Source organism: Vipera berus (assembly GCF_964194415.1).
Source record: "Vipera berus genome assembly, chromosome: 6".
NCBI classification, from domain to species: domain Eukaryota; kingdom Metazoa; phylum Chordata; class Lepidosauria; order Squamata; family Viperidae; genus Vipera; species Vipera berus.
In genome coordinates this window covers 71,984,687-72,012,502 of record NC_138208.1, presented here as the reverse complement: position 1 = coordinate 72,012,502, position 27,816 = coordinate 71,984,687, and the positions used below count along the sequence as shown (strand labels likewise).

General features: G+C 36.2%; 1 protein-coding gene across 2 annotated transcripts in view; it reads left to right on the top strand.

Moving 5' to 3' along the window:
- Positions 1-27,595, top strand: part of BRAF (B-Raf proto-oncogene, serine/threonine kinase) — a 57,164-nt gene extending 29,569 nt beyond the window's left edge. The window contains exons 7-20 of one of the 2 annotated variants that reach the window (XM_081331157.1): positions 1,267-1,374; positions 3,877-4,036; positions 5,468-5,504; positions 7,263-7,382; positions 9,860-9,996; positions 10,299-10,416; positions 13,567-13,651; positions 14,955-15,131; positions 15,911-15,957; positions 16,652-16,770; positions 17,264-17,395; positions 19,302-19,436; positions 20,708-20,872; positions 24,792-27,595. In XM_081331157.1, the coding sequence (XP_081187283.1) occupies positions 1,267-1,374; positions 3,877-4,036; positions 5,468-5,504; positions 7,263-7,382; positions 9,860-9,996; positions 10,299-10,416; positions 13,567-13,651; positions 14,955-15,131; positions 15,911-15,957; positions 16,652-16,770; positions 17,264-17,395; positions 19,302-19,436; positions 20,708-20,872; positions 24,792-24,911 (1,660 nt within the window). In that variant the 3' untranslated portion in view covers positions 24,912-27,595. The remainder of the gene's footprint in view (positions 1-1,266; positions 1,375-3,876; positions 4,037-5,467; positions 5,505-7,262; positions 7,383-9,859; positions 9,997-10,298; positions 10,417-13,566; positions 13,652-14,954; positions 15,132-15,910; positions 15,958-16,651; positions 16,771-17,263; positions 17,396-19,301; positions 19,437-20,707; positions 20,873-24,791) is intronic. The other variant, XM_081331156.1, reaches the window with a different exon arrangement.
- Positions 27,596-27,816: the final 221 nt, after the last annotated feature.

Sequence of the window (27,816 nt, the reverse complement as noted above, 5' to 3'; positions counted from 1 at the left end):
ATGGGATTAAAATAAAATAAATAAATAAATAAAAACATGACCCTGGGGATGCTGCAACAGTAATAAGTGTGAGAAATGGTCATAAGTCACTTTTTTCAGTACCGTTGTAACTTTGAATAGTCACTAAGCGAATTGTTGTAAGTCGAGGACTACTTGTACTTTATCATTTTTTTACCTTTTTTTTGGTCAAGTTTTTGACACCTTGCTGGGCGACTGGTGGTATTCGGATATTGCCTTATCCTAAAAGTGGTACAATGGGTGAAAAGGTTGAAAAGCCCTGGACTAGTATTAAGACCTCAGACTAGAAATTAAGTTCAAGTCCTATCAGTCACTCTCTGTCATCCCAATTTATTTAATAGGGTTGTCATTGTGGAGAAAACAGGAGGAATGAGGAGTATTAGATCTGCTTGCTGCCTTGAGTTGTTTATAAAAATCATAAAGATGGGATATAAATAAAACAATACTAAACATCTGACTGACTGCAATGAACCATAGCAATAACAAGGGTTGTGCAAATTTTAATTTAAAAGGGATCAAGTACAAACATGTTTTTGTATCATTAAAATATTTATATTGGACCCATTCCACTCCAGCTATATTTCATATGCAATGCTCACAAAATCCAAGGCAGACAAGTCCATAAAATGTTGTGTTCAATAAAGTGTGACTTGCTAAACCAATAGTTGTCATTTGAAAGTCTTTGTATAAAATTAGGGTTACATTGACAACATTCATTTATGTAATTATTTATTTATAAAATTCCTATCCTGCCTTTATTCACCACATCATAAAATAAAGCATTTAAAACTCTTGTGGCATAAAATGCTGAGTTTTAATACAGGGTTAATATAAATACTGAGAAAAGCTTAACTTTCATTCTTAGAGCACAAAAATTTGTTATGAAAAGAATAATGCCTTTTCTTCAGATTAACCTGAGGAAGAGTCTTAGAAAATCAGAAGCTGTGCTTAAAAAACAAAATGTTTATTGATGGTATTTCTGTGATTTAATAAGCACAGGTATACAGAGAAACAATACAGTAATTAACTCATATATCCTTTCAGCTGCTGGCTTATTCTTTAGCAGAGGAGATTCCTTTATCTTATACATCTTGTTCTCCATGAAGCTGAGACCAATAAAATTATTTTAAAGACTTGTTCATTTGGCAAAAGAGAGCTTTAAAATGTCCATGGGGTAATTTATCTCCATTACAGATGTAATGTAGTATTTTCTTTCTCTTATGTTATTATTTTTTTCTTGCTCCACAGTTTACTTTTTGTTTCCAAATTCTTTGAACATCATCCAATATCACAAGAAGGAGAGACCACACCAGCATCTGGATCATACCCTTCAGTGGCCCTTTCAGATTCTCCTGTGTACGTTTTTAAAATCTTGGCTATTCTAATCATATTAAGATGTTAATTTTTAAGTTGCCCAGTTCAAAATCCTGTTTTGCAATCTTGACTTGGTAGATTGTGGTTTGCTACCTTTGTACTTAACAGTTGAGCATCTTATGCAGGTGTCTCTTCACCCACTTTGTTTTCTGGAGGCCCAAACAAGGAGATACACCATAGACAATTTTATTGAGCAGCTTGTTTGCCTCATTGCTGGCAAATTCCAGAGGTCAACAATATGCCCAACAAAATATCCTTTCAGATCACTGGGAAATTCCCTCAAGCTCTTTTAGAAAGGCAGCTGGATCAATCAGATGATCCATTTTAATCAGCTCTGCCCCCTTGCAGATATTAGTTAGCTCAGTTAACCCTATTGTCCCAACAAAGTGATTTATCCTTGAGCTTCTTTGAAAAAAACCCTGAAAGCATGTCCCAAAGTATTTCTGAATCTAAATCATATTTAAGTTCTCCATATGGGAGAAGGCTTTCCAGCAGGATGGAAAACACCATCGTGAAATACATATATAAAAATAAAGAAGATTCCCCTCCAGTTCTTACAACATGTGAGTCTGAACACAGTATTCAAAAACATTATTTCACAAAGTAGGTAACACAACATAAGTTAAGCTGGGACCCACCAACTAAGCAAAAGTGCAAATAAAGATAGTTTTCAGCTTCTGAATTTCCTGTTTACATTTCATGGTTATTGAAACTTCACTGAAAACCGTGTTCTGATCTCAAACAGAGTGATTTGTGTTAGGATTCTTCTAGTAAGGTTGGAGTAGTGTCTGAGTAATTATGGTAAGGTCAAAGCAGATTATTTGAAGCTTACAATAGTTCAGATTTGAAATATTTTGCATATCTTTAGGCCCATCTTTATGAATTTACAATTCTAATTATTGGACTTTTATAATACTTTAATTTCCTTCAGTTTACCATTTATCTGTGTTTGTTTCTTTAATTCTGAAGTAACCACATAGCAAACTTCATAATTACTGGCTTAGATCTGTTTTTTGTTTGGTTTAAAAGAACTTAATATGCCTCTGTTAAGCTGTGCTAGAAATCTGAAAAATACTGTACACATTTTTGTACAGGATTACTCTCCTTAGATTTCCAATACTTTTTAAAAGGGAAATCAACCGTATTATGTTAATCCTTCCTTTAATAAGAATCGCTGGTGGCTGTATGAACACAACCATGTAGTATGCTTAGCAACAACATGTAAGTGATTTTCCATTGCCTTTTTTTAAAGATCATTTTTACTTACCAGTATAATCTGTAATTCTATTATTTCTTTAAATGACTCCTGTCCAAATACTAATACATGCAAACATACACACATTTCAGTCCTAACATTCAAAAAGGACTATGGCGATCTGGATCATAACTATGTAGAAGATGAGTGTAAGGAAAAAAAGCTTGATTTCAGCCTCCTGCTATTACTGTGTCTCATACGTGGAATCAAAGACCATATAATATATTGGCCTGGTGAATGAAATAGCTAAGATACAATTCCAGTTGTAGTTTTTTTTAAAAAAAGTCCTCCTATTCCATACATAGTCAAAGTTATGAGTAACATTATATGTCAGTTATGGCTTTTTTTTTCAAGATAAGCTTTATCTCCAATCAAATGCACCACTTTGATAATCAAACAATATTTGATTTCTAAAGAAGACTGTCCAAACAAAAACCCTTTTCTCAGACCAAAAAGTGTTTCCTAATAACTTCTCTCTTTTTATCAGAGAATGCACAATATTTTATCATATATGTTCTCTCCACCCTGTTAATTCAACAAATCATACTAATCACCAGTAAAACCCCTCAGTAACTTCTCTTTTGACTAATGTGTGCTTTGGTTCCACATTTTGGTCTACTTCTAGTAAATTTCATGTCCCATGGATTTGTATTTTACATCTATGTATATCATAAGCTTGTAAGTATTTGTATCTTAGATTGCAAATGCAAGAATATTAGTGCATTAGGGCATTCTATTTTGAAATTCTAGTGAGACAATTGAGCAGGTGAAGGAATAAGTTTAACTTGCACTGGAGTCTGAGTAGTACACTGGTCATAGTCCTGTGTCAAAAGCCTGTAAAACGAATGGAAGGTTATCCAAAATATGCTTTTTCATGAGGCAACTGGACTTTTTTTGTTTTCGTTTGAAGACTACTTGCTTCTCATCCAAGAAGCTGAAGAAGCTTCTTGGATGAGAAGCAAGACATCTTCAGAGGAAAACAAGGAAGTCCAGTTGCCTCGTGAAAAAGCATCTTTGGGATAACTATGACCTGGATGACTCAGAATCTCCATAGACATTTTGCATGGAACGTCCTTACAGTTGCTGTGAGATTCGGATCAGCAGGAATTGTTTTTGTCACATCTGTAAAATGAAGCCCTGCAAATCATATATATATATATATGTGTGTGTGTGTGTGTGTGTGTGTGTGTGTGTGTATGTATATGTTTTTAATGTCTTCACTTTCTCAGCCTACCAATTCTCCCCAGTCCATCTCCTTCAAAATCCATTCCAATACCCCAGCCATTGCGACCAGCAGATGAAGACCATCGAAATCAGTTTGGTCAACGTGATCGCTCATCATCTGCCCCCAATGTGCACATCAATACAATAGAGCCGGTCAATATCGATGTAAGTTCCAAATGAATCTTTGTCTTTATAATTAGTGTATTTAATCCTTTATCCTGAACATTTGGAGACAGGTATATTAAGAAAAATTCTACAGACAACTGAGTACCTTCTTCCAATTTACAAATAAAATCTACTTGCTGTTTTTCCATAGTGGCTATGAAAAATGGAAACAAGATTTACTAGTCCAGGAAATGATCACAGAGACATACACTCTCACCAGCCTCTGAACCTGAGAAGATTTAGCCATATACATTGCTAGAATTTAAGACTACTTTAGAACTCCTATAATCATTCTTAGTTTCTTGCATATATTAAACTGTTAAACAAATACTATTTAGGGATCATATATTGCCTATATACTGTATTGATACTAATAGATCGTGCTGTTTGAAGTTGCTGAATTTAAAATAAGATATTGATTCTAAGGGTAAGTTCACATGACCTGTTTTTAAATTACAGCTAGCTCTTTGATAAATTGTGGATGATGGCATAAATAAGCAAATAGGTCAAATAAGTTTGCATGCAAGCTATCAAGAGCCTTCAAAACAAGAGACAGAAAATTATAGAAAGAGCATTTCCCTCCCAAAGCTGAATAAATATAAATAGTATATAGTTCTAGATAAAAACTGCAAGTGTATCTTGACATGGTGAATGTCTTTTGATACATCACATACTATAAGAATCATAATTTTTTATTTACATAACTTCAATTATTGCAGTTTCTCTAATGCAGGGGTGTCAAACTGCCATGATGAAATGACGAAACCGGGCCCACCCCATTGCCAGCAATGGAGGAAAAGCTCCGATATGTCACGCGACGTCACATGACATCACGAGTTTGACATGTCTGCTCTAATGTAATGTAGCTAGTGAGAACATAGGAGTTCTTTGAAAAAGTAATAGTAAAGGGCTTACAGTTGATTGGCATTATTAGATGCTACATCTATCTCTCCCCAACTTAACTGTTGCTTTTATTTTGCCTGATAGTTCAGTATTATTAAAAAGCTTGCTACTTTTCCATTAATGGAAGTTGGTCCATATGCTAACACCTTGGCTATTTAACACTGCTAATGGATGATCACTGTTTCCCTGTATCTCCAATCAGTAGGCTTCATTTTCCACCTTGCATCTCTAAAACAGTATTTAAAGTATCTACTAGACCTAGCCACCCTCCAGATTGATGCTTGATAGTTCACTTCCAGACCCAAGAAAGCTCAAACAGCCTTTATTGGAAGCTCAGGTATTGGCAGATAAGGGAAATGTTTTATAGCTTGATGGTGAAGTATTCTGTATCTTTGCAGCTGCTTTCAGTCTGCTTTTCTTAGTTAAAGGAAAGGAAAAAAAACACTTTGCTCTATCATCAGTCCTCCTGACAAGCAACATACAAAACGCATGAATAAGGTGCATATAGTTTTTGTTTTTGGTTTGTAGGACTTGATTAGAGATCAAGGGTTGCGAGGCGAGGGAGGTAAGTTACTTTGTTCTCTTGCACACCCAATACATTGCTTTGCCTCCCCCCCTTTTATACAGCCTCCTTTTTTTTTGCAAAATACAGACACGGGAGAGAAATTATAACTAATGCAATGAAATTCATGTGCTTGTCCATGACATTTAGCGTCGTCTTATAAAAAAAAATTCACCGATTCACATTTCAATGTGGGTGAAAGGAAGATGAGAACAACATGCAAAGTGGTAGCCAGTGTTTTGTTTTGTTTTGTTTTTTAAAAAACAAACAGATAATCGGAGATAATAGAAGGCAACAGGCCTTCAGCTGATCCTCTTCCTCCTTTCACCATAAAAAGTTTAAACCTGCCATTTTGCCGTATTAAAAATGATTCTTTGTTAAGAAGTCTTGTCAGCTAGCACAATTTCTAAATCAACCACTTAAAGAGCATACAATAAGAGCATCTTAGAAAAATACCTGTATTTCTCAAAAACATAACAACTGGAGATATTATGTACATTCTTGCTGAAAAAGAATTGGGTATTGCCAGGCTACTAGAGTGTGTGTTCATGTATATACATATACTGCATATCTTTAGATAAATTCCATTATTTAAACTGGCCAATTAATCAATGAAAAACTACTCGGGGCAACTCTGAGCAACTCTTCAAAGAGAATCCCTAGCAAGCATTATCAGTTGCAGGCGCTTACCAAATAATAAGCATGCAGGAAAAAGAAAGATATGCTTATATATTCTGTGCTTTTAATCTGTAGAATGATATGAATGATATTACGAATTCATTCATCTGTAGAATGAATGATGAATGTTAATTAATGCAGATGTCCTCAATCCAGTCATCATGTTTCTGGCCCCTCTTACTTTGATATGTTTAAGAAACGTGGACATGTATGTTGCTCCCATACTCTAAGAACTTACAGCAGTCTTCTCAAGCTTGGCATCTCCAGATTGTAATGTCAGGATCCATGGGCAGCCAACGCTGGAACTTTGCCAGTTTGGAAAAAGTTGCTTCAATTTTTATCATCAGGTCTAGTAAAGAGAAATGTCCTTGGCCAAAGTCATAACTGCAGAAATGTATATTTTTCCCACCATGTTACATGCACACATAGCTACAGATCCTGTTCAGGATAAGCGTCATTTAATGCTTTGACTTGGCTATTATCATTTGAATATATGGTGCAGGCTGTACCATGCAGTACAGGAAAGCATGTGTCCTTAATCAGCTGGCCATTTTGCTTTCCATGACATTTGTTTGTTTTCTTTCTTATTTTAATACATTTGCAATCGAAGCCTTCACTATAACATTTAGTAGAGACTCAGATTTTAGTGAGGATTTTGCTTCTCCATCTCCGCTTTCCCAGTTACCTCTAACAAACTGGCTACTACTTTGCAAATCTGAGACTGCAGGTATGACTTCAAGCTATGAGTGCTGCCCATTACATTGCCCATTTGACAGTTGCGTATGTCTAGGGAGCTGTGGCTTTTGGAACCGTTTTGCCCATTCTGTCCAACATTTAAGTGTCGTGTATTAGTATGTCATTTTAAATTCTGGTCAGTAGGCTCTCTTTGGGGCTTACCAATTCCCAGCCTTTTGAATATATGCTGTATTTTGTTTTTCAAATGGAATCACAAGTTTCTGCCCTGCAAAATCATAAGCAGTCTGTGCATAGGAGTCTAAGCACCTCAGTTATGTCCCATGACTTTCATTTCTTCTGTGTGTCTGTCTTCCTGTCTCTGCCTGCCCGTCTCTTTCTCTCTAACAGCCCCTATGAACCAGCTGATGCGCTGCCTTCGGAAATACCAATCCCGGACTCCCAGTCCCCTCCTCCATTCTGTCCCCAGTGAGATAGTGTTTGATTTTGAGCCTGGCCCAGTGTTCAGAGGTAGTTGGGCTCTTCTTTCTCATTTTCACCCAAATCAAACTAAATAAAACCACAGATGCTGTTTGTGCCTCACCCTCACAGCGTGTGTATGTAAGTGTGTGAGTTTTCAAAACATTATCATTTTTATTTATTTATTTTTGGCTTAGCCTGGCTGGAATGCTTTGAATGTGCTTTTTCACTTAATAGTCACTCACTCTTATTAAACTCACAAATTATTCTGTGTTAAACATTGTCATAAAGCTGCTGGAGCATTACGTTATAGAGATAAGGTTTTTTTTAGACTATCTTCTTTTGAAGTATTGCTTGTTTTCAAAGTCTCGAGTTACAGTATGAAAACGAGGACAGGACACGTCCTGCAGATAATTAACATCTATGCAAAACTTCAGATTTTTTCTGAAGTAAGGTTGCCAAATGACACAAAACGACACAAAATTGGCCAGGTTTCTTTTTTAAAAAAGCAGATACTCTGTAAGATAAAACTTATGCCATTTTGCTGGCCCTCCAACCAATTAATTCATAGATCCTGAAGTGAACTTCAGTACAGAAATTGACAACTCTACCTGGATTCCAGCAGGACCATACTGTTGTGCATGATCTTGAGGCTTTCCAGGATTTAGGAGTAGTTTGACATTCCTGATTTTCTTGTTGGTCAGTTTTAACTTAATGCTTGAGCAAAATCCTATTTAACACTGTCTTTCAGAAATCTGTTGCAGAGCTAATGATTTTGGTAGCAATTTTGTTAATTATCTGGAATATGATTTACTTCAATTATATATTACTGCTGTGACTAATCTGTAGATTAAAAGGATATATCAAATGGCTCAGCTAAAGTAAAGATCAGTTTAAGAACTAAATTATAGTAACAGTCCACATTACCTGAGATTATTGATATAAAAAAAACTTCTGGGCAAAACAACAGAACCACAATTTAGGATTGGAATTAGACATGAAAATAATCTTGCTCCCTTTAATTTAACTATAGTCCAGAAATTAAACTGAAATATAAGATATTGATATAGTGATGTACTATGGTGCATCACTGCAATACAACTTGTACAAAGAAAGGCTTGTAAATGTAGTTCTTCAATTTATACAATTTATTTCCCAGGAGAGTCTCTTCATCTTTTTAGTTACATAATTAAAAATAAATAAATACCTTTTAAAACAAACCAGCTTAAACAATTAAACCAGGAACAGATATTCTTTAAGCATACTTTCTTGTTTTGTCAAAGATTAAAATGTTTCTGGTTTCTATTATTGGAAAAGATACTACTTCGTTTAATAAATTAGTATAAGCAGATTTCAGCTACTGTAGTCTTTATTTACTGGTATAGTTTTAGTATTTAAATATCACTTCATTAACACAGCATCTTTCAGAGGTCTTGGGGTTCTGTCTTAAGAATTTCCAAAAAGTGTGGCCCAAGACTGATGTCTAAAAATTTTGGTAGTTATGCTCTCTGGACATCTGGAAGATGCTCATTTGAGGAAAACATGTACTGTATCTTATTCTAACATTTATATCCTTTTCTCCATGAAATATCAGTATGGCTGCTTAGGAAACTAAGCTTGTCTTCTACATGCCAGCTTAAATGACTTGGAAAGGAGAAAGAGAAATATTCTTCCCTACCATGCCTTTGAAGTTTTAAATTCCAGTAAACCCTGTTTTACAATTATAAAAAGCATATATGCCCACCCACCCACACATGCAAATTAACATCTGTACAGCAACAGGATATATTCTTGAAATCTGAAAATATCTGGGGAGAAAGAAAGCTCCCTTTTTGCTACATGGACATTGGGAAAATAGGCTAAAAGAAGTTGCAAAAAAGGAAAAAAATAGTTTTCCTAATATTCAGTCATAAACATAAGAGAGAGGTCTTAGGTCTTGATTTTTTTTAAAAAAAATATCTGCTTAGCTTCTTCAGTGTGGGCCACCAAAAAATGTCTCTTCACTATTGTCTTAAAATTTACCTTATTTTCTTTTAGTACACCTTGCTTCTTATATATTCCCATTTGGCATAAATACTTTAAATAAGGAAATAAATAAAAACAAGGAAAAAGTAAAGTAATATAACAAATAAGAACCCTTTGAAAACAGTGTAAAGAACTATACAGTTTTCAGAAGTTGCTAAATTATAAAAAGATACTGAACCCAGTATGTCTTTATAATTTAGCAACCTCTGAAAACTCTATAGAGTGCAAATTTGTTCTTTCCTCTTTTGTGAATTAGAGTCACATTCTAACTCCACAAGTTGGTAAAAGTTTTATAATTAAATCGAGCTAAAACTGCACCCTGTAATATTTATTAAATGCACCTGGTTTGCAAGTCTTAATCCTTATGCTTAATTGTCTGTTATGTTTGGAAATACTGCATCTTTTACACAATTTTTGCAATTACTGTTTTTTGTAAATTAAGTCAATGTATTTTAGTCCTAAAAAACCTGGAGCTGTTTTTTGACCTTTAATTACAAATGTAGGCTCAACTACAGGATTGTCTGCCACACCACCTGCGTCTTTACCTGGATCTCTCACTAATGTGAAAGCATTACAGAAATCCCCAGGGCCTCAGAGAGAGAGGAAGTCCTCATCATCCTCTGAAGACCGAACTAGAATGGTAAGAACAGAATTAGCTTATTGAACCAACACTCATTTTTGATTCACCATGTAGGCCAAGTTTCTTGATCTCTTAAGTATGGATAGGAGATCAAAGGGGCCCCACAGCCTTTCCTTCTTCGTGTATGCAGACTCCCCTGAAATGTTCAAGGCTTGATGTCCTATAACATGGTGTGCTATGCTTATAAAATGAGTTTGCACTAATCGGGGCTTTTAAACAGGGTAAATGTAAGGCCATTTTACATTCACCATGCATAAAATTTGTACTAAAAAGATTTACGGAACTATACACTTTTCTTGCAGAAAACCCTAGGTCGACGAGATTCAAGTGATGACTGGGAGATACCAGATGGCCAGATCACAGTTGGACAAAGGATAGGCTCTGGTTCATTTGGGACAGTCTATAAAGGGAAATGGCATGGTATGTAACTACTGCAGCAACTATTTTTCACCAAAAGTATTTAAAACAATTATTGAAACTTCAGCAGATTTCTTTGTGTTAAGGATTTGAGAACCTATAATTCTTTTTTTATAGATTTTACTAATTTTTAAAAATTACAATCTTTAGAGGTTAGTAAACAACATGTTGTCTGGGTTCACATATTTAACATTAACTTCTTCAATATAAATCTATTCAGTACTGCACAATCCAGTATTTTTTCCTTGATCTTCCTTTCTTCTGCATTTTTCCCCCTCTTCCCCTCATTAAACAATTACAATTCTTAGTACTATCGATGTATACAAAATTAGATATAGACATCTTCATCATATTTTATTAATATTATAGAAATAATAATATCAATTCATAAGTCAATATCCTGTTTTTCGTACTCTTATTAAAGTTTCATGTCCCATCAATATTTAAAGTATCTTTGTCAGTTATGATTTTCTCAATATTAATTACATTTATATAGCTATCAATTTTGTTGATACCAATCCTCCTCTTATTTTCAAATTTCCCATATCAAAAAAAGAAAAAAAATGCTATTTTAATTTTAAATCATAAATCTTTTGATTTATAATGGAAGATTTTTATAATCTTCCATTATAAAAATCTAGTTATATCTAAGGGTCATCCGTTCTTTTAATCATATTCAAACAGGTATATTAAACAGGTAGTGCCCACTCTGATAGATCAAATCCTCTGTTTTTTAAGTCTAACTCTCGCTTTCTTTCTTTGCCAAGCAGCTTTCCAGGCCAAGGCAATTAAATCACCCAAGAATTTTATTTCTATTTTTTGAAAGTTGCTTGACATGAGAAAGACACTTTAGGTAGAGGTTTTTGGGTTTTGGTTTTTTTTTTTTGGGGGGGGGGGGGCTCTGCCCATCCACATTCCCTAGAGATTTCCCCTGCCTGCTCTGTGTTCCATTTTCTAGAATCTTCTTCCTTGTCATCAGGTGTATTTTGGAGAAAGGAATAAAGGGTCTTTTGTATTTTCATTGTTATAGGTAGGTCTTGCGGTATTTTATTTGTGTATGGCAGTCCATATTTCCCTTGTCCTATCTCCTCCATCTCTAGGTCCATTTCTTCTGCTTCACCCTCTGATTTCTGGTTTATTTGTTCATACTTTGTAGTCATTGTCTGGAAGCTTTCCAGTTGTAGCTTCAATTTGGATATGGTCCTTTATGTCATCTAGGTTATTTTTAGTCTCATTACGGTTTCTTTTTATGTCCTTTTTTTGTGCAACAATTGTTTGATGAATTTGCTGTAGCATCGAGAGTATTTCCGTCTGAAAGGTATTTGTCTTTTCTTGAGGCATCATTCCTAGAAATCCTCTAGTATCACCAGTCTCAGTAAGAGTGGAACAAAATTTCCTCTAGTTTTCTGATCTTTATATATAGCCTTTATAATCCAGTCCTAATAGCAGTTTTTTATAGTAATCTTTTGTCTCAAGTATCCTGAAAATTATCAGTCGGGCAAGGTTGTAATCCACAGTGTTCCAAGTGTTCAAAATGTTCAACCTCCCTGCAGCCAAACGTACTCAAAAGTCACATTTTTCTTTCTCTGCCACTAGCTCTTAAGATTAAAAGTCCAAGCTCCATGGGTATTTATAGTCCAAGAAGATCAGGATGATAAATATGCCAAAATATTTTCCTTTATTGCCAGCCCTTAAGCTGAAAGTCACCAAGCAACTAAGGAGCTAGTTATAGTGCTATACTCAAATCCACCACTAGATGTCACTCAAAGTCCATTTTCCACTCTTAAAACAAAGGGTTGATTTCTTATATTTCACCTTGATATTTTTTTTTCCAAAGTGAAAGAACTTAACAATTATCTCAGTTCTCAGATTTATCAAAACTGTAGCTTTAAATTACTTTCACTTCAGTATTGTGTATTTCGGTCCCCCATAAGAAATTTAAAACACCGCTTCCATTCACATCCGGAGGTTTTAAGCTTCTTGGGAGCCTTTCCCAGGAAATTCAGTTGTAAAATAGTAAAGAAAGGATCAATATTCTCACCTAGTCCAAGCATGCTGTTTACAATGTGCTAATTAAAGCTTTTGTTCTTTGGTTGTCAGCAGCTAATGGCCGGCTGCAAAGGTGTGGCTGGTCTTTCCCCTGCCAGTTTAGAGGGCTTTCCTTGGATCGAACAGAGAGACCACCATCTCTTTGTGATCGACAAGGCACCCCTCCTTCTTCATCGCCTCTTCGGGGCGACTTTAGCCCCTTTTCAGGGCCCCAGCAAAGCTAAATCAGATGCAGAAAGCAGAGCTCTGTCTTTCTGCGTCCCATCTCACCACGACGCAAAACCAGAAGTCTCTTGAGAAGCTATAATTCTGAAAGTTACCAAAAATATTTTTATCAGATATATACTATCTTTTTGATTAACGTGCATTTGTTAGGATCCGGATATTTTTATTTATTTTTTATTCCACCTTTATTTTTGTTTACAATAACTCAGCACGACAAACATACCTAATACTTCCTCCCTTTGTTTTCCCCATAACAACAACCCTGTTAGGTGGGTTGGGTTGAGAATGACTGACCCAGAGTCAGTTAGCCAGTTTTTCATGCCTATGGCAGGACTAAAACTTATGATCTTTTGGTTCCTAGGCCAGCATCTTAATCACCAAACTGGCTCTCAATGATATTTTAGTTCAATGCCCAGGGCAGTACCTATTAATTATATGATCCAGTTTACAAAGTGATTCGCTCGATCTGAATGGTTTACTGAAACCCCCCATTTCAGTAGTAGTTAATAGGTACTTGACCACAACACTGGCTTCTGCTTTTCTGGTTAAAGAAAAAGTTTCAACAAATATTCCCATGGTACTTTGAGCTTGTTTCTTGAGCGGCTATTTTTTGTGCTGCACAGTAAAATCGCATCAAAAATGGAAAAGGACTTCATAAAAGGTTTTCAGTGCAAGAACAGAATGCCAGTCAGAGTTCTTAAGTGAGCCTTCAGTAACTTATTTTTTTCATTAGCATGTATTGTATGATGAGACTTTATGGGACAGTCAGTATTGCCCTGTTATGTATAAACACTTAATCATTTTATGAGTGGCATGCTTAACTCATTTTAATTTTTGAGCAAAATATCCATAGTTCACTTTTTGAAATTCTTTTTTAAGGTGATGTTGCAGTGAAAATGTTGAATGTTACAGCTCCCACCCCTCAGCAGCTACAGGCTTTTAAAAATGAAGTAGGGGTTCTCAGGTAAGATTATTTGAATTATGTACAGATGACACAACCAGAAAAACCACTAACTTTTAGGAGTTCATTTATACCAGGGGTCTTCAAACTCAGCCCTTTTATGACTCATGGACTTCAACTCCCAGAATTCCTCAGCCAGCATGCCTGGCTGAGAAATTCTGGGAGTTGAAGTCCATGAGTCATAAAAGGGCCGAGTTTGAAGACCCATGATTTAGACAATAGCAATAACAATAACACTTAGACTTATGTACCGCTTCACAGTGCTTTACAGCCCTCTCTAAGCAATTTATAGAGTCAGCATATTGCCCCCAACAATCTGGGTCCTCATTTTACCAACCTCGGAAGGATGAAAGGATGGAAGACTGAGTCAACCTTGAGCCAGTCAGGACTGAACTCCTGGAGTGAGCAATGAGTTAGCCTGCAGTACCACATTCCAACCACTGTGCCACCACAGTTAGTAATTCGATATGACCTCTGCCTTTCCTGCCCAGTTGCTTCATACTCCCTAATAATGGATCTTGTCCTTCTGGTCCATCTTTTTTTTTAACAAAGAATTGAGGGGTGATTGCTCAGGTATTTTACTAAAATGGGGCTACTTACAACAGAGGGACGTGGTGGCTCAGTGGGTTAAGACACTGAGCTTGTCGATCAGATGGTCGGCAGTTTGGCGGGTAGAATCCCGAGAGCCGCATAACAGAGTGAGTGCCTGTTACTCGTCCCAGCTTCTGCCAACCTAGCAGTTCGAAAGCACGTAAAAATGCAAGTAGAAAAATAGGGACCACTACGGTGGGAAGGTAACAGCGTTCCGTGAGCCTTTGGCGTCTAGTCATGCCGGCCACATGATCACGGAGACATCCTCAGACAAGCGCTGGCTCTTTGGCTTTGAAATGGAGATGAGCACCGGCCCCTAGAGTCGGAAACGACTAGCACGCATGTACGGGGGAACCTTTACCTTTACCTTTACTTACAACAAGAAGAAATGAGTTTTATGTCTGGATGGCTGACCTTTTAAAACCGAGGAACAATGAAAAACAGATCAAGTATATCCATAAATGAAAACCATGCAAGATAACAGTGCTAGAGTTCTATAACCACCAGCAGGAGAGTTTTATTCTTTCATCCTTTGTTTGCTGACATTCTAGTGGCATCTAATTCGGTATAATGTAGAACAAAATGCCAGACTGGATTTGATTTGATATTTAAATGAGTGCTGATTTAAAGCTTTAATCTCTAGAATAGCATGTTATTGCTGGATTTTTTCCCCCAAGTAATTTTAAGTTTTCCTTTTTTCCCCCCAACACCATAGGAAAACACGACATGTGAATATATTACTTTTCATGGGTTATTCAACAAAGCCACAGCTGGCTATAGTTACGCAGTGGTGTGAAGGGTCGAGTCTTTATCACCATCTACACATCATTGAAACTAAATTTGAAATGATCAAGCTGATTGATATAGCACGCCAGACAGCACAAGGAATGGAGTAAGTTGGGTATCATTTGCTGAACAATATGGAGAAGGAAACCTGAATTAGTTCTCTATACTGAAATAATTCATAGGAAGTTTCAACCAGTGGAGATTATGTTTGTTCAAGATGATATTAAAAAAATCAAACATATTGATTTTTCAAATTATTGCTGAGTTAAGGAAATTGATTTATAAATATAGAACACAAACACAAGTGCTAGAGACTTTTAATCTGTGCAATACATTGATTAAATTTTGCTAGATGGTCAGAGACCAAATAGATGATAAATAAAAATTCATACAACATGACAGACATATAGAAACAACTAAAACTATAAATTTTATCTTTTAGCGAATATTGCTGTGACAAGTCAAATAGCTTATGCAGGGATTAATAAAATTTAAAAATAGGCAAGAATAGAACAGAGTCTAAACTTAATTCATTGTTAAACACCAAATGATTTCTAATGGCAATAGCAATTTAAATCCTAATTTCACAAGCTAAAAGGAGTACTGTATTAATTAGGTGGAAGTGTTTACATGGCAACCTTTTCTAATTTAATCCAAGTTGTAGGCTCTTCCTTCCAAAAGGAATTTGTAGAAAGAGCACAAAATATGTTCATGGTAAGTATATATAGGATTACAATCCAAGAGTCTAAAATTGTGAGGAGTGGAAGTTGATGATTACTGTGCTGTAACAAATTATCTTTCTTACGACTTAATTTCACCTGGCTTTTTGATGATTCCTTAAGTAAGTGGCATGATCAATTCACTGCCTGTTTTGTTACTTTGCAGTTACTTGCATGCCAAGTCTATCATCCACAGAGACCTCAAGAGTAATAGTATCCTTTAAAAACACTAACTTTTATCATTCACCTTCCTTTTTTTCAAAGTGAGTAAAAAAAAGAAGGGAAAAATAATAGTTGGGAACAGTTGAGGATGCATATGTAAATATTGGAATAGTTACTTGTCTCAATTTAACCTTAATTATTAAAGAAAGCAAATATATATTCTGTGCCTAACTAATTACTGTACTTCTGAATATGTATGGAGATGGGCATCCAGATTCATATGTCTTGGGAACAGTGTGAATAGCATATCCATTCTAAGTCATCTTTTGATTCATTCAAATCCAACAGTCAATGTGTTGATTTCTTTTGATGAACTTCAGTGCATAGGGTCATAGGACTTGAATGCAGAAGGGCAAAGTACATCAGCATGCTTCATGCCAGTATATTTCATTATATAAAATCAAATACCTCTCATTAAATATATATGAAACTTTCAGAAGCTTTGGACTCTCAGCGTCTGCATGGACATCCATTTTGTAACCACATCGTTTTAATTTATCATTACTAAACTAAACCATTTAGTTTCATTGGTAAGAATATTGAAGTGGTTTGTTGTTATCTTCTTTCAGAATGGCTTTTATTTTTCATTTTCTCTATAAAACTTCAATTCCTGGTGGCCTCCCATCTAACCGCCAGACAAATCAGATCCTGCTTAGTTTTTTTTCCCCTTTACATTTCCTGTCAGATATATTTCTTCATGAAGACCTCACAGTAAAAATAGGCGATTTTGGTCTAGCAACAGTGAAGTCACGATGGAGTGGATCCCACCAGTTTGAACAGTTGTCTGGATCAATTCTATGGATGGTAGGTGAAGGGAGTATTTTCTAAATTGTTCACCAAAATTGCACAGTTCCTTTTGCAGAGAAAGGAACATCTCCAATGACTAGGATGGAGATAAATGCTTGGCTTTGCTGAGCAGAAGCCTTTGTAATGTGTAACAGAATACCACCTCAGGTGGAATGATGGAAACCTTTTGCTGTCTACCCAGGACTTTCTCCTCTCACTGAATGTCTCTGCCCAAAGTGGTCTTACGTTTTTCCCCCCATTATATCAATACTCTTAATATCAATGAAATGCTATCAACTACTATAAAGGTCATAACCGTATTGCATACAATTTGACTAGCTCAGTGTCTGGTTAGAAATTACTTAATTTCTACTAAGTAGAGGATAAATATGTAGGTTTTATTTATCCTTTTATTTATCTTTTTAGATACTAACTTCATTTTGGGGGGATCTGAGATATATAGATAAAGTGCAATTGCAATAGAATAAAGTAGTTGTTTTCTATGTCACAGGCACCTGAGGTTATTAGGATGCAAGATAAAAATCCATATAGCTTTCAATCAGATGTGTATGCATTTGGAATTGTCCTTTATGAACTGATGACTGGGCAATTGCCATACTCCAACATCAACAATAGGGACCAGGTAAGTTGGGATTGGGAAAGTGTTATTTCTAAATTATAGGAAGTCCTTGATTTATGACCATAGTTAGAACCAGAATTTCTGTTACTAAGCAAGTTGGTTGTTTAGTGAATATGCAGTTTTACAACCTTTTTTGGCACAGTTGTTAAGTGCAGTTATTAAGTGAATCATATGATCATTAAGCAAATCCAGTTTCACCCGTTAACTTTGTTTGATGGAAACTACCTGGGAAGGTTGCAAATGGTGATTACATGACCCCAGGATGCATGCTGGTTGTTGAGCACCTGAATTTTCATTACATGACTGTGGGGATGCTGCAACAGTAATAAGTGTGAGGATGGGCCATAAGTAATTTTTTCCAGTGCTGTTGTAACTTTGAATAGTCACTAAAGAAATGGTTGTAAATTGAGGACTACCAGTACCCATCCTTTCATATTGTAGTACTGTGGTACTGCAGATTATTTCAGCCTTTGTCATGTTGTCTTTTACACATTTCACTGCTTTCAGTTTGGGGTAGACTGGTATGTTAGGTGACTGAAATATCTATATTTAGAGAACAGTGTGTCTTTTGTACAAAATAAAGTGATAAATTGTAATTATTTGACATGTCTTTCCATTCTTCAGAACTTTCAGTACAGATTTGCTTTCTTCATTTGAGAATCAGCAGTATAATCGTGTAACTTCTTATCTGGGTTATTCAGACATATACAGATTTCAAGATTACTTGAAGAAAATGGAATAGTTTTTAATATGCTGGGAAAAGGACAAGAGATGAATATAACTAAGGCAACTTTGTTATCCTGTTAGCAAAAAATCCCCAGCCAGTACCTTCTAGATATGTTGGCCAAAATTTCAGTATTTTTAGCTTAGAGTTTGGTACCCAGTTGCAAAAAGCTAATCTAGAAAAGTAATATTAATTTTTAATATATTTTTGCCTTAAGTTTAAATCTTGGTTCTTGGGATACTTGAGTTATCTTGAGGTCTAGGATTTCAGAAGTATATTTCTCTTCTTTGAGCGTATAAGTGAACAACACAATCTCCTAATTTAATGAACAGGGCAATTAATTCAGTGTACCACAAGAGAGAAAAGTGGCTTATTGTAACAGTAGCAACTTTCATCCTATACCAAATGATGGTCTTTGAAATTGGGAAGATTTCCAAAATAATTAGCAAGGTTGGGCATGCTCCTGCTTTTTAAACAAGAGCTTAAAAGTCATGTGTGTATGCTCAAGTTAGGTTTTGCTTTAAGTAAATGTGAATCCCAGTGTTGTTGAAATATAGTACAGTATATTTCTTTTGTGTAATAGTATCAAGTAGGCACCTAGTTTGTAAGTGCAGAAACAATAATTTTGAGACTTAGTTTGGTAATTTTTTTCTGAGTACTGTAGTGAATTGTGGGTATTGACTGCCTAAATGGTCCTTCCTGTTTCAATTATTGTACTTGCTGTAGAAAAGGCATAGATCAATTTGGTGTCTATCATTGCTTCTTTAGAGTTATTGAGATCCTGGACCAAAGTATTTAATACAAATGCCACTTTGGGAATTATATGCAATGGATGCAAAACTAAAATTGACAGACATGTTACATATCCTGTCAGCCTTTTACCTTCCAGTGTGTAAAAGAACTAAATTGGTTCTATTAAACTTTTGAAATATGCCTAAAAGTTTTACATTTGTGCAGCGCTTGCATTCAGTGTCTGAAAAGTGCTTTGCCATATGTAGCAATACAAACGTGCCAGGAAAATATGCAATTGTTTTAAGATGTCGCAGTCAGGTGCCAAAATCACAGTCCTATGCATTCTGAAGCACTTTTGTAGGAGATTTAAATTCAAAGCACTGCACACCCATATTTAAAAATCACAATAGATGAAATTTACTTTTCCCTTTTTCACTCTCTCTTTCTGCAAAGATTATATTTATGGTGGGACGAGGTTATCTTTCTCCGGATCTCAGCAAGGTGCGAAGCAATTGTCCCAAAGCCATGAAGAGACTAATGGCAGAATGCCTGAAAAAAAAGAGAGATGAAAGACCTCTCTTCCCCCAGGTAAGAATTTCTCATCTTTGGATTAGCATTTAGCAACCGTAGCACAAGAGCACCACAAGAACTAGCTGGCAATGCAGCCAGTTAGGTTGGCCTTTTAGAAGATAATAGCAGGCCCACATTATCTAGACTTTCTATTCAACTCAAACATCAACCTCATACCCATTTTGTATATGATAATATTGATAGGAGAACTTTCACACATGCATCCTAGAGCAGGGGTGTCAAACTGCCGGCCCACGGGCCGGTTGCATCCTACGGAGGCTGCGTCCACCACAGCTCCAGCAATGCAAAAAAAAAAGGTCACGATACATCAGGACACGTCCCGTGATGTGGCGAGTTTGACACCTGTGTCCTAGAGTATCCACACCACATACATATTTAGCTCTGCACCTCACAGCAACTCCAGCCAAGTATAGTCTTATCTCTGAAGTCATAGGCCCATAAACAAAATGGTGTAACAAACATATATAGAGGTAGGGCTTTCTAGTTTAAATAATTCTGTTGCTATGGGGATAGCTTTAGTCCACTGGTGGTGAAGTATGTGGTTCCATGATAATGGAACCAAGGTTTGACTTTAATCCTTGACTAATCCCTCCTTGATAGTTAAAGTGCTGTTCTATTTAAAAGAGGCTGCTTTGATAAATAAATCTGTCTCCACTCTGAAAATGTATGTTTCCTATCCACATATTTGGACAATCAATCCCAAAGTGAAAAACCACAGGTTAGAATCCTTTGGATTTTACTGGAGATCCTGCAAAGTTGGGAAGAAAACAATCAGACTTAAATAATTTAACCGCATCCATTTTTTTCAGTCAAGATTTCAGCAAAATGTAGAACCTTCCAACTCCTGCCTTGCCTTTGTGACATAATACAGTCTGTGAAATATTTATACTTGAAATTTTTGTAAAAAGCAGCAGTTACAATTTCAAGGATGTTCAGAATGAGTTTTTAAATGGTTTCAGTGTTTCACTTGGGTTTTGCCGTTGCAGCATTCCAGTTGTGCTTTAGGCAGTATGCTATCTCAAAAGCCTTTGACTTTCATTGAATTTTCGTTGAAAAGGGGCAGTAAGTTAAATTAGTCACATTATCTCCATCATGTTTGTAGGAGAATGGAGTTAGCTCTTAAAATGGCAACTTCTCTATTTATTAAATTTCACAAGATTTATTAAAAACAGTACATCTAACAGGATTGCAACTTTAAATATTGTTGTTTTATAATTTGTGATACATTGTGTCCATATAAGTAATGCTAGGTTTTCCTTTGTTTTCAGATCCTTGCATCTATTGAGCTTCTGGCCCGGTCGTTGCCAAAAATTCACCGCAGCGCATCTGAACCCTCTTTGAACCGTGCTGGTTTCCAAACAGAGGATTTTAGCTTGTATGCTTGCACGTCTCCAAAAACACCTATCCAGGCGGGGGGATACGGTGGGTTTTTGGTACTGAAAATTAAGAATGATTTCTAATTCCATTAAGCGATTTAAAATCATTGTCAAAGATGGACTGACCGACTAAGGGTTTATCTAATCCTGGGCTTTCAGTCTGCTCAGATTAGCATCTGTTGCTGGCAACATAGGGTCCTCAGAATTGCCATCCTAGACAGGCTCAGGAATGCCTCTTCAGTAAAAAAAGATTCTCAGAAACTAATATGTATCTGTTTGTGTTTGGGTTATAGGTAAAATGTTTCTTTTTTATTTGTTTCATTGTTATGGTTTAATTTGATCCTAAGTAGAGTTTTGTGTTTGCATCATAAAAGGATTCTGTCATTCGATAGCAACAATTTTAGCTCAGCAATATTGATGACAGTGCAAAAAAGGTAAAAGAATATAAAAATCAGGTGCCTCTTGATTTATTTGTCAAAGTTGAGCAAATATCATAGAATATCAAAACTCTGGCCAGTAGCATGTTTTGTTTTAACTTCCTGCTCACTCAAAACCATTTTTTTCTTAATACATAAGTCTTTATTTTCTTTTGATATTTCTTTATATTGCTTCTGTTCTTATCCTACTGTTGACTAAAGTACCTTCATCTATTTTAAATTATCCCAGTCTTGTTTTTGTCTCTACAGTTGTGTGTTGAAATGGTTGCTATGTATTAAAACAGTGATGCCCGTAATGGGGTAAAATAGTTTTGTAAAAGCAGAGTGGTAAACTTTAAAAGTTGTTTAAAGGTGGGATATAAACGGTTCACCACCAGTTTTCTCTCAAAAGTCAATGGCTTTGCTGTTGTTGCTCAACTTTTTGTAGGTTAATGTTTCTTCTGAAATCTCCTTTCTATGGAGAAAATGTTTCATGCTTTTGTATGGAATTTATCCAGTTAGGCTCAGATCTCCAGTAAAGCAAATTGTAATTCAGAGTTTCTTGGACAGAATTCTTCCATTTTTCTCTCCTCCCCACCTTTTTAAAAAATTTGATATTTTGATATCTTATCTTCAAAAAGTAAATTCTCATACTGCCATTGTTACTTTGCCCTTGGCTTAAATAATAACCTTTGTTATTTTCAGCATTGAACTTTTTGCCTACTGGTAGATCTGTCTTTCTCAATTTTATGCCCCCTTAAGATCTCCAGGATGAATCTTGGAGATAGGAAATCTGATAGGTGGATTGATATTTGTTGTACTTTATTGTTCATGACAAAGAATTGGGAACCTTTCTATATCTCTTAGGAGCTGCCTTATTTTTTCTGTCTGGTAGAAGCATTTGATTTTCCCACATAATATAGCAATGATTGTGTTGGCTAGGATTTCGGAGAGTTACAGTCCTAACAAATCTGGGGTTTGGATAAGGTAAGCATTATTCTCAGAGACTGGGAGATAGGTAGCATAACCTTGTGCTAATAAATAGCATTGATTTTTAATCATGCTTGCTAGGAGGAGGGAGATTCATCCATAGAAGGCAGCCCATCTGTGGTCTATCAAATGGCCACTTAGACTTGGAGTCACGCAAAGGCAGACATCTGCTGAGCTGATACTGTTGTGATTCAGGGTCAGCCTGTGGGTTCGGCAGTTGGGTCGGACGACTCAGAGGAGGAGGAGGGGGGTGTTGAAGAGCTTGCTGATGATGGCTTTGAGGCTCCGCAGAGCCCTCAGCCAGGCCCCTCCCACCTGGTGGAGACCCAGCTGTGTGAGCCTGACAGCATGGATGAAGATGACCCACAGCTGGCCCTGTTCAAGGACGCCCGACGCAGGAGGCAGTCAATCAGGAGTAAACAGAGGAAGGCAATGGGGCACCTCAGAAGGAGGCAGAGAGAGGCCACGCCCTCAGCTGTATTTAAGGGGAATGTGTGGGAGGGCTGGTTTGCTGAAGGCAACCGCTTGGATAGTTCCTGTTTCATAGCTCCTGTTTCATGGTTGGTGTCTGTTTTATGTTAATAAATTTGGCAGGCTTTATTCCAGCCTCTTGCCGTTTGTAAAGGGGTTGTCCCTGCCTTTTCTGTAGGGCCGGTAGCAGGCTGGTACAGAACAGATACCCCTTTCCGATCCTTTCTTATATTTTGTATGTAGTTGGTTTAGGTCAGGGGTAGGCAACCTTGGCTCTTTTATGACTCATGGACTTCAAGTCCTAGAATTCCTGAGCCAGAATTCTGGGAGTTGAAGTCCACAAGTCATAAAAGAGCCAAGGTTGCCTACGTGTGGTTTAGGTAGTAGTAAAAAGTTGCTTAAGGTTTTTAAAAAAACCCTCTATAGCAGAGTAGTTTACATCACTACCTGATTGGGATTGCTGGAGGCATGCACTAGCATGTTCCTTCCTTGTTGGGGCAATTTAATTTATAAAAGAAAGTTAAAGTGCCAATCATCTCTCTCAGCAGTTGCAAACCTGAATTCTTTAGCAACATTAAACAGTGATAGTTCAAAATAACAGCTAGGCACAATTGCAACTAAGCAAAGAACAAAAGGAAAGAAACTTGGTATGTTTATCAGAGATTGTTGGGAGTTAATGGTAGCAAGAGGTCTAGTATCTCAACATTTTGGCTGCTTCTAATCATGCAACAGTCATCCAGCTTTGCAGTGCATTTGTTTTTGTTTTTTTAATGACATTTTACTGTACATATATTAAATTTACATTGCCCTTCATTTTCTCATATCACCTAAGAAATGTTTATTGAAGTTTTGGCAGTTTTTGATTTCAGGTCCATTTCCCATGCTTGATACATACAAAAGTTTGGAAATACTGGGTTACATTATTCTTACCTGTAAGGTACCATTAGATAATCAGAGGGGTTTCCAAGAAACTATTTCTTGTATAGTTCAGGAAATTTCAGAATATAGTGGTCTGGTTATCTTTCAACAGCCATTTAATTAAACTTTCAAATACTCTGTTCTTGAATCTGAAACCAGAACGGCTTTTAATATGACTTAAACTGGCCCTCATGCTTTGAGAGGAGGAACTGACCACCGTGCATGCTAAGCTTATATGACTGGATGAAATACGAAACTTGTTCTTCCATCTTGCCTCTACCATTTCCTATCACCATTCGGAACTGTTAGTGTACAACAGCAATAGGGACAAATTTGTTAATATAAATTAATTGTTCACCATAAGCCTGTATACATGGACTCAGGATGACTGAAAAAAAATACAATGGAAATGGGTAGGAGAACATAAATGTTTTTAAATTTGGCCTCAAAGCATGTTATTTGCTCCTTATTAATACAGTAAGTTCAGAAGCTGTTTATGTACAAAGGTTTTTTTTAAGCTAGGGAGGGAGGAGTAGGGAGTCATCTAATCAACTAAAAAAGTAGAGTGTATATGTAAAGCATTCTTGCCTTTTTTGTAATATTAATAGACTAGTAACATTGTAAACTATTTACATTTATGCTAATGGGTAGCTGCCATTCTGGAGTCAAGTTATTAAAAGCTGCACTCTCGTAGGTTTGCATAAATATCGATGAAGGGACATTCCATCCACTTTCTGTCTCCTAAATTACTGACTGAAATGTTGGGAGTTTAGACAGCTCCTACTAGTCACCCTCCTTCTTTAATATTTGGCATTGAGTTCTTTAGGCTTCAGCTATCATTATGTTACATCCTTACTTTATAAGTTAAAAACACATGAATAGGAATCGTGGAAATATATAAGATAACATTTTCTGCTTGCAAACTGATTAATAGAACCTATTTTACAAGTTTTTGTAAAATGGGCCAGATTTATTTTACTGATTTTCTAAAAAGATTTTGCTTGAATATGCTTTTATTCCATACGTTCCAAAGATCCCTTGGCACAATTAACTATTAACAGTTTCATTTCTCCCTAACAAGATGTCTGGTATACAGCATCAAATTTATACTGGATAAAGTTTCTGTCTTCCTGATGAATTAAACCTAACTTTTAAACTTGATTCTTATCCTCCCTCTACAGGCGAATTTGCAGCGTTCAAGTAGCCACAGCATCATTGGCAGCCAATCCACTCTTATTTTTAAAGTCTTGTGTTCTGACAGTTTCTTTTTAGAATATTCAGACTTGCTTGTGCTCCTCTAAACCCTGTGTTTAGAAAAAACTATAGATCTGTACACTTAGATCAGATCAGAAGGGAGATCCCAATCCAACCTTGGGGTGGAAGGGAACAGCTCTTGTTTGGGACAAGTGCTTTCCGCTGCCTCTGCATCCCCCTCCAACAAAAGCCGTGTGCGTTTGAAGATCTCTAGTGGCTGCCTGTACCGTTGGCATCATTCCCAGGAAAGAGGGAGGGCTGCGCTTTGACTTTCTGGTGCTGTGGCATGATGAAGTTGGAACTCCTTCTGCATCATAGGCTTGGGATGATCTGCTGGCCGGCTTTCTCCCTCTAACAACGATTCATTAGAGTCTGAACATCTGATGAGACAGAGCTAATCCAAACAATCATCTTCTGGTTTGATTTTATTTGGGGTGTGTTTTCCTTCCTGCTCAACAAAATAAGTGCGGTGTTTCCTTTTCCATTGAATTTTGCTCTTTTGATTTCACAAAACAAAAATTCAGTCAGAAGAGTTAAGTCAGAGGCATTTGAAAAGGTAAGGCAGTTCTGCACTTTCCAGAATTGCTTTTACCTCCTATTCAGAGCCATCCTTTTTTCCCATCTTTTCCTTTTGTATACTTTTGGAACGGGTTAGGAACCCTTTTTTTTGTCGGTCCAGCAACAAATGTTTTTACAAAACTGTAGCAAAGCTCAACACGCGTGGCTTCCTTTCATTTTGTATTGAGAATCTGAATCTTATGTTTTAGTGTGTTGAACTTTTTGGGGATGCCCAGAAAGTCTTAATACAGACTATGAATAACAAGTGTACCTATTTTAAAAGGTACAGGGTAGTATCAGGTACCTAACGTTTCATAAGCAGACATTCTCAGGTTGAATTGAATACATTTCAAAAATGAAACCCAGCCACAACCTTCCCAAAAATTAGACATTCCAAAAAAAAATGTGCTTTGGTACTTTTTTTAAAAAAAAAAGCAGAACTTTTAAACATGTTAACTCAGCAAACTGTGAATGAACACTGTGTGCACGAGAGAGAGAAAATGCAGCAAATTAGCTTTAATGGCACTTTGCTGTTTCTTTTATGGTTTTTCTATACAAATGGTACTTGCTGGATCAACACTACTCACCTTGCCTATTCTCACCTTTTTTCCATTCAGCTCCTTTTCTTGCCCTTATTTTGTACCCTTGGTGATTGCATTTTGCTTTTCTCTTTATGCCTTGCCCTTAAATCTAATTTGCAAAATGGTTTCCGGTTCTTATTATCCAAACAAGATAAAATGATACAAAAATCAGATGCTAGGTTATCTCTAGTAGAATTATGAAGCTATATGAATTATGAACTAAGAGGAATTCTGTATGGCGTGGTGATTTTCTTTTTTGGAAAAGGGTAGTTGTGTGCCCCTGGAAGAGAATTCATAAGAAGAGAAGCCTTATTACTGTATCCTGTATTGATAGATAGGAAGCTGGAAATTGCAGCCCCTGTGCTAGTGTAGTTTCTAGTGGATGAAACTAGATTATTTTGTGAAAAAGTCAAAACTAGAGTTAACATGTTGATTCTCCCATACTCAAGATCTGTTACTAAAAAAACCAATGAAAGATTATTTTTTTAGCAAAGCTTTGTTCATAAAACTTGATTTTTTTTAAAAAAATATTACCTTCATGGTAAAGGAACTATTTAGTGTATTTGATTTTTTTTATTGAACCAGGGTACTTACAGAAATGGGAGCAAGAGGCATAATTAAAAAATAATGTGTATTCAGACACCTAACAGAATAGCGAGTGAAACCGCTTGCCATTATTTCAGGGAAGATGCATTTCTGCATACAGTAAGCATTAGTGAAGGGATGATGGAAGTCATAGATGTGTTCTTGGATGACTCCTTTTCACTTCAGTTATTGGTCTGCTTTGGGGAAGCTTTCTAAGTATTTATTCAGAACAATGAGATTGAATCAGCTTGTGTCATCTTACAAAAAGTGTAAAAGGTATGTTACAAATGTAAAGCACAACTTTAATAGTGGTCTGCAGCAATTGTTAAGTTTTCAGAATACAGATTCTCTTTTCAACTCTTACCAGTTCCACTGCCCTCCTCACCACCACCCATCATAAGTAATCTATCTTAAAAGGTGAATATCATATGCAGTATGTTGAAGCATGTATATTGTGTTTTGAAGAGAGGAAAACTACAAGTAATCTTCACTGTCCTCTTAAATTCATGCAGAGAAAACATGACAAAGTAGTAAACTTTCCAAAGCCAATTCTTCTCCGATACAAAAACATTTGTTTATTATAAGATTTATATCCCACTTTTATTTTATACAACTCTAGACATATAGCATGCTGGGCAACAAAGAGTAGTTTTGGCTCCCTAACACTCAATATAGACCAGTGTGGATCATTTGCTAAGGAATATTCAGTCCACTCATATTGTGTCGATTGACACCAAATAAAAGCAACATTCTTTCGGACTTCTTTCCTCCTCCTCCTCAGATATTCTTCATTTCCTAAGGAAAGCTACCCACTAGTTCAGTGTTTTTCAACCTTTTTTGGGCAAAGGCACACTTGTTTCATGAAAAAAATCACGAGGCACTCCACCATTAGAAAATGTTAAAAAATTTAACTCTGTGCCTATATTGACTATATATAAAGTAATTCTCTTGAATAGGAATCAAATAAACACAAAGAAAGTATTTTATAATTACTTTTCAATTTTTCCCACGGCACACCAGGCAACATCTCGCGGCACACTAGTGTGCCGCGGAACAGTGGTTGAAAAACACTGCACTAGTTTATGTTTTGGGGGAGGGGTATTAAATATTGGCATGAATAAAAATATCTGTGTTTTTGCTTATATGCCATTAAAAAGTCTGAAAAATATAAGTAAAAAATCCAGTTGCTTCATCAAACTATGCAGTATTGTGTCAGTGAATAAAAGCA